This window comes from Elephantulus edwardii, unplaced genomic scaffold, assembly GCF_000299155.1.
Source record: "Elephantulus edwardii isolate Elephantulus edwardi_28Jun2011 unplaced genomic scaffold, EleEdw1.0 scaffold00259, whole genome shotgun sequence".
NCBI classification, from domain to species: domain Eukaryota; kingdom Metazoa; phylum Chordata; class Mammalia; order Macroscelidea; family Macroscelididae; genus Elephantulus; species Elephantulus edwardii.
The window spans coordinates 3871126-3882149 of NW_006400009.1; the positions used below are offsets into that span (position 1 = coordinate 3871126).

The following is an 11024-nucleotide window of genomic DNA, read 5'->3' on the forward strand; positions in this document are numbered from 1 at the left end:
TTCCTCTGGGGTCTCACAGTCTTCGCTCCTCTGGAGTTCCGTGGTAGGTGGCTGGCTGTTGTTCTTCCCGGGTCTCTTCCAGGCCCCTCTCGCGGTGGAACTCCATCTGGCAGCGGCGTTCTCCCGTCTGGCCAAATTTTTGTCTATTTTGTTAAAATATTTTGCTTTGTCTTCTCGAGCCATCCTTTGGAATCTTCTGGTTGGTGCTCTTATATCATGATTTCTTCCTTTTGCTTAAGCTTCTCTACATTGAAGAGTATGTTTCCATTTCATCTGACATCCGTTTTGGTCTTTTCTTTCTGCTTTCTTCATGGATGACTTCCTTGATGTCATTCCACAACTAGTTCATCTAGTCTTTGGTCACTGGCATTCAATTGATCAAATCTATTTTTTAGTCGACTTTTAAATTCAGGTAGAATAAACTTAAGGTTTTATTTTGGCTCTCATGGGCTTGTTTTAATGGTCTTCAACTTTCACTGGGACTAGCAGATAACACAACTGATTGTCTGTTCCACAATATTGGCATGGATTTGGTAAAGTGGTAATTATCAGATAGCACATAATAAATCTATACACAAACACTGTGCTGCTGTTGTTGTTTGGTGCTGACTCAGCTCCAACTCACAGCAACCTTATGCACAACAGAATGAGACACTGCCTGACCCTGTGCCGTTCTTACCCTCTCTGCTGTGTAAGATTTGTTTATTGTTCTGGTAAGCCACGATACACTGAATATTCTTTAACATAACTACAATTCAAAGATATTTTTCTTTGATCTTCCTTGTTCACTGTCCAACTTTTCACATACATCAGAAGTAAATTAAGCTATCATGGCTTAACTCACATCCACTTTAGTCCTCAAAGTGGCACCTTTGCTGTCCAGCACTTTAAAGAGGTTTGTGGCAACAGATGTGACCACTGTAATATGTAATTTTAATGTTGGGTGGTTTTGTTTTGTTTTTTTCTTCTGTTGTGTGCCTTGAATCAGATCCGACTGGCACAGGAGATTGCCCCTCCTTCTCCAGAGGAGCATCTGGTGGATTCAAACTGTGTGCTTTGGGGATTGCAGTGCTGCTTCCTGCCACTAGGCCACCAGAGCTCCCTCAGTTTTTCAATGCAATTTCCACACATGTCAACTGGAATCCAAGCAACATGAAATCCTTGACAACATCTATATTTTTTCTATTTATGACAATGTTGTATATTAGTCCACTCATGAGAATTTTCGAATGCTGAGGTATAATCTATGTTGAAGACTACACTTTTTTAGTTTCATCAACAAGAGTTTCAAATCTTCTTTATTTTACGCAAGCAAGGCTGTGTCATCTGCAATGCTCAGGCTGTTAATGAGTTTCCCTCTAATCATGATGCTAGATTCCTCATCATACGGTCCAGCTTCTCAAACTGTCTGCTCAATAAACAGAATGAATATGTATAGTGAAAGAATACAACCCTGACACAAAACTTTTTTCCCCCCACAAACCATGTAGTATTCATATTTCCTTGATCGGTTTGATTATCTGTCTCTTGGTCTATGTACAGGTTCCACATGAGCACAGTTAAGTATTCTGAGATTCCCATTTTTCTCAATGTTATCCATAAATTATTATGATCCTCACAAACAAATTCTTCTGAGTAGTAAATAAAACACAAGTAAACATCTTTCTGGAATTTTCTGCTTTCAACCAAAATACCTCTGACATCAGCAATGATGCCTTATGCCACGGCCTCTTCTGAATCTAGCCTAAATGTCTGGCCATCCCCCGTCAATGTTCTGTTCTAATAACTTTTCAGAGTTCTGGTGGATTAGTGGTAAAGAACTGTGCTGCTAACGAAAAGGTACACAGTTCAAGCCCACCAGTTGCCCTTTGGGAGAAATTTGGTCAATCTCCTCTTGTGTGATTTACTGCCTCTGAAATCTGGCTGGAGGGTCAGCTGTGGTTCTGTTCCAACTCTATAGTAAACAACAACAACAACAACAAAACCCATTTTTTAATAATCCCCAGCAAGATTTTATTTATATATCATGTTAATCATACTGTTTGATGACTTCTATATTTTGTTGAATATATTTTATTAGTGACTCATATATGAGTTGCTTCCAATCAGTTAACCTGGAAGCTATCTTCCTAATTTCTTGGCAAAGACAAGTGAACTACATCTGTTTATTCAAATGCCTTAATTGGTATTCTATCAATTCCTAGATCCTTGTTTTACCCCAATGCTGTATTCAGCCTAGACTTCTTCAGCACTGTGGATAGTTGTAGTTGTTTTTGTTGTTATGTGCTGTTGAGTAACTTGCAACTCATAGTGACCCTATGTACAATAACTCTGAACCCTGCTCTATCTTGAGCCAGCTTCATTGTCTCTGAAATACCTACCCCTATTACCCCAGTTATGGAATCAATCAATCTCATCCAGGGTCTTCCTCTTGTGCTGTCCCTCCACCCATCTAAGCATGATGTCCCTCTCCAAGGACTGGTCCCTCCTTGCAACCAAAGTATGTGAGATGGAACTTCAGAATCCTTGCCTCCAAGGAGCAGCCTGGTCTCACCCTCTCTAGGATGAACCTGTTTGTTCTCCTAGCAGTCCATGGTATATTCAATACTCTTCTCCAGAACCACAGCTCAAAGGCATCAATTCTCCTTCTATCATCTTTAGTCATTGCCCAGCTTTGTGATACATAGCAAGTAATTTCAAAGACCATGTCCTGGATCAGGTACACTTAGTCTCTAGACTGACATCATCGCTCTTCAGAACTCTGGTGAAGTCCCTGACAGCAGATTTTCCCAATGCAATCTATCTTTTGATTTCCTGGCTGCTGGTACTAAGAGTGTTGATTGTGGAGTCAAGCAAACTGAAGCTGTTAACAATCTCAATCTCTTCACCATCTATCATGATGCTGCCAGTCAGTCCAGTGGTAAGAATCTTTGTTTTCTCAGCATAGAACTTCAATTCTATGGTAATTCCTAAAATGACTAAGTATCAACTAATATTTCTATTACAGATTCTGTATTCCTTCCACCTTTTTTGATGTTTCCTGCATCTTTCAATATTTTTCACATAAAATCCTTCTATATTGCCACTCAAGGTTTGATTTTTTTTCTTTTCTCAATTCATACACTGTCTTTAAACCTTGATCAAAACCCACTCCATGAAGTCACTGTTAATTTAAACACTTAAACTCAATTAATAAACAATATTTACTTGAGCATTAGACTCTTAATGAAAATAGTTTATATTAATGCAAACTGGTAACAGTTAATCTACAGCATAGATGAGAACTTTAAGGGGTTGAGAAACTAAATTAATAGCGATGGAAAAGTATGGGTCTTTAGAATGGGAATAAAAGGTAAAGTACATAATCAATATTATGTAACTGTTCATGTAGAAATTGTCAATGAATATATTTATGGTTGTATGTATTATCACCAAAAAGAAATCAAACTATTTTATTTAAAAAAGAAAAAATGAGGGTTGTTACTATTACTGTTGTTAGTTTCCATCAAATTGACCCTGACTCACAGCGACCTTATGAGCAACAGATCTGAACTGTGCCCTATCCGGCATCACCCCTACAATTATTACCTATCACAGTCACTGTGCTAATCCTTCATCTTGAGGGTCTTCCTCTCTTTGTAATCTGAACATATTTATAATAAAAATGATAAAGCAAAGAAAGACAAGAAAATTATGAAAAAGAAAATAATTGGAAAGTTTACAGTTAGTAATTTAAAAATATTTTTAAGCTACAATCCACTTCCAAAATGGCTTGCCTCTGGAAACTCTATGTACGAACAGTGCTCAGGCTGTTCGTTCATAGGGTCGCTATGAGTCGTCTACGACTTGATGGCATTAAACAACAACAATAATAATTAGGCCAGTGAAGTGAACTTACAAATGAACAGACATAAGTTTAAAATATAAAACACTAAATGCATGGAAGCATATTCCTAATTATCTTAGAGCAGAAAACTTTCTTTAAACATAGTCAGAAACCCAGAGGCTATAAACATACCACAGAGGATTGGCTTCCCAAACATACAGTGTTACTATATAGTAAAGATATCATCTCACTCCAATGCCAATAGCAAAATTCAACAGAGCAGCAAGGACATTATGCTGAGTGAAATATCTCAGTCATAAAAGGACAAATACTGCATAATGCCACTGTTACAAAACAGGACTGACATGGGGGTTTGGGGAGAAACTAAGAAAAGAGGAGATAAATAATGGACACTGCATTAAAGAGATGAGGAAGAGAACTGTTTAAGAGGCATATATGATTAGGTATTATTGTCATAACAAGAGTCCAGAATAAGAGCTTCATAGTAAAGTGGACTGAGGGAGGAGGGATTGTCTAACAATGAAGTAATTTTTTTTTCTTATCAAAGAGAAAAGCATACTGGGGGAAAGGGTGGGCAGGGAGGAAAAGGTGCAACAATGAATGAATGGAAATCCAAAGTCTCTATAAACTGTCATTAAATTGTCAATTAAAAAAAAGACCTAAAACTCAAAAGAAAACTAGAGAAAGCAAAAATTTCATATAAAACAAACACCTATCTTTTTTTTATTAATTTTAATGAAAGTTTACAGAGACTTAGGGCTTCCCGTCATTCATTGTTGCACTTTTCTACCTACCCACCCTCCAAACACATATATTTAAGTTGAAAAAGAAGAAAATACACTCAATCATGACAAAAGAATTAAAAATTACACTATGAAATTTCACCTATCAGTTTAGTAAAAAACAAAGGCTGCACACAGAACAGGTCTTCTCAGTCACTGCTGATTGGTGTATAAATGGTACAACCATAGCAAAAAAGTTATTTGGCAATACTTATTAAAATAAAACTGTACCTTACTTTTTATTCAGTATTCTCATTTTTAGGAATTTATCAGATAAAATGGTATGCTGATGCATAAATGAGGATATTTATTATAGCATTGCTTATAACAACAAAAGAGTAGAAGCAACCTAAATGACCAATTAATTAAGCGCAGACCATTCATACAAGATACTTAGTACTCTACTCTAGCTCCAAGAAATGTTGAGGTATTTAGACATGTGAATAAGTTGTTCTTTTAAAAAAATATGAGATGTTAGGGGGGGAAACTGAGCAAAAAATCACTCAAACATATTTTCACTTATACCATTTGAATTACCATATAAACCACACCCAAAAACAATGCTCAGCAACTGAAGAATGTGATCATTTAAAGCATACTACTTAGAATGACTTCCATAAAAGAGTTAAAAACAGCAAGAAAAGAAGCAATCAAAAGTTACACAAAAGAAATATACAAAATAGATATGAAGTAGGGTGATTTTGTTTTGCTTTGTTTTTTATGAAGTAGATTTTTTTGAATTTTCTTTTAAAACGGCTATCAATGCTTTTAAATCAATATCTTAAACACAAAACTATAGATAATACTTCAGTGTACACGAAAAAAAAATTCTTACAAAAGGATCTGCTGGTTTTTGCTTGCACAGCTCTGTGAGTCCTTTAAGCAGAGTTGGTATTACGTACAAATTCAGATAATCCTTAGCAGCTTGTCCAACTGGAATTGGTTCAATCACCACTGTGAATACAAATATGCTTTTATGAAGCATAAATAACAATATATTATAGAGTTGTTAAAAAGATGCCTTCAAATAATTTTTAATGGTATGAGAAACATCTGTTCTTGTGTGCTGTCAAGTCAGAACCAACCCAGAGCTGACCCTCCGGTGGGTTTTCAGAGGCAGTTAATCGCATAGAAGGAGACTGCCCATCCTTGTTCCACAGAGCAGCTGGTGGATTTGAACTGTGTGCCTTCAGAGGTGCAGCGCAGCTTCTTACCACTTAACCACCAGTGCTCCTTGAAGATGTGAGAAATGTCTTTAATGTTTAAAAGAATAAACCAACTTAATAGCCTAACAACAAAATAAAGCCATCTGCTATCACATCAACTCATTGTAATGCCATAGAAGAGAGAAGAACTGCTTCACGGGATTTCTAAGGCTCTAATTTCAACCCAAGGAGGGTCTGGTGGGCGCAAACTGCTGTCCTTTAGATCAGCAGATGAGCACCTGAAGACTGCAGCAACAGTTTGGTTAAAAACAAAAGCAACTTTCCTTTACTCACCCTATCACCTGCTGTGAAAAACAAAGTAGACAAGCTTTGTAAGTAAACCAGTATAAAATTTAAAAAATGTTTTTAAAAAGCCACAACTACCAAGAAATACAACTGGCAAGAAGCATATAAAATGTTAACAGGGATGATTAATAAGATTCTAGTTGAATTAGTTTTCAATTTTATCTTTTTTTACACTTCCATGTTTCCTACAATATTATTTTTATAATGAGTAATATTGTGAAAGAAAAACAAATCAATCTGTAACAGCTAGGAGATCGATTTTTTCATTCAATAATATCATTTGGAGCTCAATATATAGCTGTTACTGTTCTAAGTAAAACATATACAATAGTGAGTATCTAGCTCTTTATAGTGAATATGCATATAAAAATTATTTCTTGCTCTAATGTAAGTACTAGCATTTCTGTTCTATGTTATTTTTCTAAATTAACTGAACTTGTTAATAATGTCAATCTTTTCTCCACTTTTTGCAAGCAAAGTTGTGCCAATTATTCAATGCAGGCCGTTGATGAATCTTCCTCTAATCATAATGCCACATTCCTCATATACTCTAGCTTCTCAAATTGCTCCGAATAAAGATTAAATAGCTATGGGGGGAGGATACAACCCTGATGCACACCTTTCCTGGTTTTAAACCATGCAGGGTAATTTTGTTTTGTTCAGACGACTGCTTTTTCATCTAGGTTGGTGTGTCAGAATTAGTGACACTGGCTCAGGACAGAGAAGAGTTCAGAACTGCTGTACATAGGGTTGCTATGCATTGCAGGCAACTCAACCAGTAACATTCTATGACAGGTTTGGAAGCAGGAGTGGCATCTACTTCCTAAACAACATGCTTCCAGAAACTATGAACTTTGATAAATGTTGATAGTTGTAGAGGGGCTTCAGGCCTTTAGTTCATAGGGTCGCGTTAAGTCATGCTCGACTTGAAGGCAATCAACAACAATATATGACATTTATCATTTTACACCTTACACTATTTCTTCTTATAGACTTTAAAAATATGAGCATCTTGAAAGTAGGGTTATCTTATTTATCTTTTCATTTCTGACATATATTCAAAACTAAAAAACTACATGGTATTGCCTTGATGTCAGAACCAATTCACAGCTGACTCACTGCTGGGTTTTCCTGGCTATACCTCACCCAGGAGGAGATGATCCTCTTTTCTTCTCAGAAGCTACTGGTAGATTTGAACTGCCTGAGGGGGTCAGACTTTGGCTTAGAAGTGCAAATTCTCATGAACTGCATCACCAGAGTACCAAAATAAATTTGTTGAATAAATTAAACACAGGAAAACTTTTAATTAGTCTACAATAATGATGTCAATTTGAAGAGCAATGTATGCCTGATTCAGGCATGGTCTTTTCAATCATCTGCTATGCATCAGAGAGCTAGACAATGAATAATGTGACAGAAGAAGAATTGATGCCTTAGAGTTGCACTGGAGAAAAGCACTGAATATTTCATGAACTGCAAAAAGAACAAATGTGTCTTGGAGAAAGTGCAGCCAGAGTACTCCTTGAAGGCAAAGATGATAAAGCTTTGTATTTCATACTTTGGACACATACCTAAGCGAGTCTATTCTTGGGAAAGGATATCATGCTTGGAAAGCTGAAGGGTCAGCAAAGGAGAGGAAGACCCCTCAGCATGACAGACTGACACAGTGTCTGCAGCATGGGCTCAAGTCTGTCAAAGATGATGAGGATGGCACAGGACGGACAGGGTTTAGGTCTGTTGTTCATAGAGTTGCTATGAGCTGTACTCAACTCAATGTCACCTAACAACACATTCAACAATGAAATAAAAGGGAGCTCTGGTGGTTTAGCAGTGAGGAGTTGTACTGCTAACCCAAAGGCACATGGTTTGAATCCACCAGCTGCTCCATGGGAGAAAAATAAGCACTTTCCTTCCACGCAATTTACTATCTCTGAAAACCCACTGGAGGGTCAGCAGTCTGTGAGATATTCAGTATTCTAACACAAAGGTTCAAAGGCATCAATGACTCCTCTGTCATCCTTATTCACTGTACAACTTTTGGATATATACCAAAAGAACAAACAAATTTATGTTGGAGGAAGCATCACTAGGGTATGCCTTAGAAGCAGGGATTGTGAAACCTGTCACACTTACTTTTGGCATGTTGTCAGGAGTGGCCAGTTTTGGGGGGAAAACCTAATGCTGGCAAAGATGGTGCATCAGAAGAAGAGAGGAAGACCCTCAACAAGATGAACTGACACCGTGACTCTAGCAATGGGCTTCAGCATGGCAGAGATGATGATGGTACGGGATAGGGCAAGGTTCATAGGGTCTTTATGATTCGTAACAACAACAGCAAGAACATCTAATCCCCACTGAATGGATTTAGCATCCACATTAAAAATATTTTTACTTTGTTGTTGTTATATGTTGCCATGTCACCTGTGACTCATAGTGACCCTATGCACAACAGCTCTGAATCCTGCCCTGTCCTGAACCAATATCACTAACTCCGACACACCTACCCTCATTGCCCCAGTTACTGTATCAATCCATTTCATCTGAGGTCTTCCTCTCCTGCACTGTCACTCCACCTTCGAGCATGATATCCTTCTCTTGGCCACATGGCCAAAATATGTGAGACAGCTTCAAAATCCTAGCTTCCATGGAGAAACTTGGTTTCACCCTCCTCAAAACAGACCTATTTGTTTTCTTGGCATGTTTTCATGGTATGTTAAAGAGTCTTCTCCAGCACCACAACTTAAAGACATCAATTCTTCTTCTGTCATCATTAGTCATTGTCCAATGCTCTGATGCATAGCAAGCATTGTGAAGACCATGGCCTGGATCAGGTGCACCTTAGTCTTTAGACTGTGGCTTCTCAGTACTCTGGGAAGGTCCCTCATAGCAGATTTACCTAATGCAATTTGTAACTGCTGGTGCCAAGATTGTTGATTGTGGAGTTGAGCAAGCTGTAACTGTTAACAATTTTACTATAGATATATGGTTTTATTTCTCTTGGCTTCAGATTTTGAAGTAACTACAACTAGAATCTAATATAATGTATCAGAGAAAAATCCTATTATCTCCCCTCCTAGCTAGATCTCCCCCAAAAAGTAGGAAAAGAAAATAATAAGCAGATGGGATTACCAACTTTTTCATAAAGAACTCACCTTCAGGAAACATGAATCTAATTTCTCTTTCTGCTGCAGCAAAGTCATTACTTCCATGAAGTGCATTCCTTAGATCATCTGTGCCATAAATTGCTCTTAGACTAAAAGCAAATTAGAGATGATGACCATCCACTCTTTTATTCATGTTTTATATATGCATTCTATTTTGGAATTTTACCAAAGTATTGTCACTTCTCATACATAGAGGCTTTCATTTACTTTAAATTTAAGTTTAAATCTATAAGGATCAGGATTTAGAACTTTAAACATTAGCAGAAATACATTGGGAAAACAGGAATTCCTAGGGAAAACAGAGGTGTTGTTTTAGAAGTGAAAAAGCAATGTATATTCAAGAGCTTCATGTTTCCTGATGTTTAGTGATAATACTGGAAAGTCACAGTTCTAGTCCATAGTATGGGGAAAGGATGGGCAATCTCTTCTCTTGCAATTAACTGCCTCTGAAAACCCACTGGAGGGTCAGCTATGGGTCTGTTCTGACTTGATAGTACACAACAACATAAATGTTCGATATCATAATTTTTTAAACTATAACTCTAGTTTTCCCTGAAAAAAATATGTACTTTAGGAAGGATGAGAAAATAAGGTTAATCAATCATAAATCAGACCTCTTCTGAGGTCTTTTGTCATACTGGGCTTATATATTTAAGAGGTGAAAATCTAAAATGAAAGACTCCTTTTAAAAAAAAAAAAGATCATTTCAAAACAACTATGAGATATCATCTCACCCTAGCAACAATAGCAAAGTTAAGAGAAACAACAAATTCTGGTGACATTGTGGAGAGATTGGCATTCCTTCTGACTGTTGGTTAGAGTGCAAAATGGTATAGCTACTATGGAAGGGAATGTGGTGCTTTCTCAAAAAGTTAGAAATAGAAATACCATTTAACCCAGGTATATATCCTAAACAAACCATAGCCATGACTCAAACAGATGTATGCACAGCCCATGTTTATTGTGGAGTTATTCACAATAACTAAGAGATGGAAGCAACCTAAGGATACAAATGGATACAAAAACTCTAGTACATTCACACAATGAAATATTATGCAGTACTGAAAAAACAATGAACTCATAAAACATTACACAACATATGAAGCCTGGAGGAGATCATACTAAGTGAAAGATCTCACACACAGAAGGACAAATTCTGCTTACCACCGTTATAAAATAAGACAGATGAGGGAAGGGTGTTGGGGAAAGAATGAGAAAAGAGTGGATAGATAATGAACACTGCATTAGAACAGACAAGAACTGTCCAAAAGGAATATATGATAAGGCATTATATGTACTGAAAACAATCTGGAACGAGGGGTACATTGTGGGGCAGGCTGGGGGAAGGAGGAGGGGAAGAAAATGAGCAACAGTGATTATTTTTTTAACAATGATTTTTTTTAAAAAGTTCATTTTCCATTTAAATAAAAAGTAATTTAGAAAAAAAGTCCAAATTGTCACCAAAGCCACATGTCGTCACAGCTGCATGGATTTCTTCCAGTCCATTAGCTAAGTTGTTGTTGTTGTTGTTGTTGTTATGTGCCGTCAAGTCACTTGAGACTCATAGCAACCCTTTGTACAACAACCCTAAACTCTGCTCTGTCCTGTGCCAATCACACTGTCTCTGACATTCCCATCCCGATTATCCCAGTCACTGAATCAATCCACCTCATAGAGGGCCTTCCCCTCCTGTGTTGTCCCTCCACCCTACTGAGCATGA

General features: G+C 37.2%; 1 protein-coding gene across 1 annotated transcript in view; it reads right to left on the reverse strand.

Moving 5' to 3' along the window:
* NME5 (NME/NM23 family member 5) overlaps positions 1 to 11024 on the reverse strand; it is a 36068-nt gene that overhangs the window by 3629 nt on the left and 21415 nt on the right. Inside the window, exons 3-4 of the mRNA XM_006899502.1 lie at positions 9293 to 9393; positions 5465 to 5583 (exon numbers count right to left, since the gene is read on the reverse strand). Coding sequence (XP_006899564.1) covers positions 5465 to 5583; positions 9293 to 9393 — 220 coding nt within the window. The remainder of the gene's footprint in view (positions 1 to 5464; positions 5584 to 9292; positions 9394 to 11024) is intronic.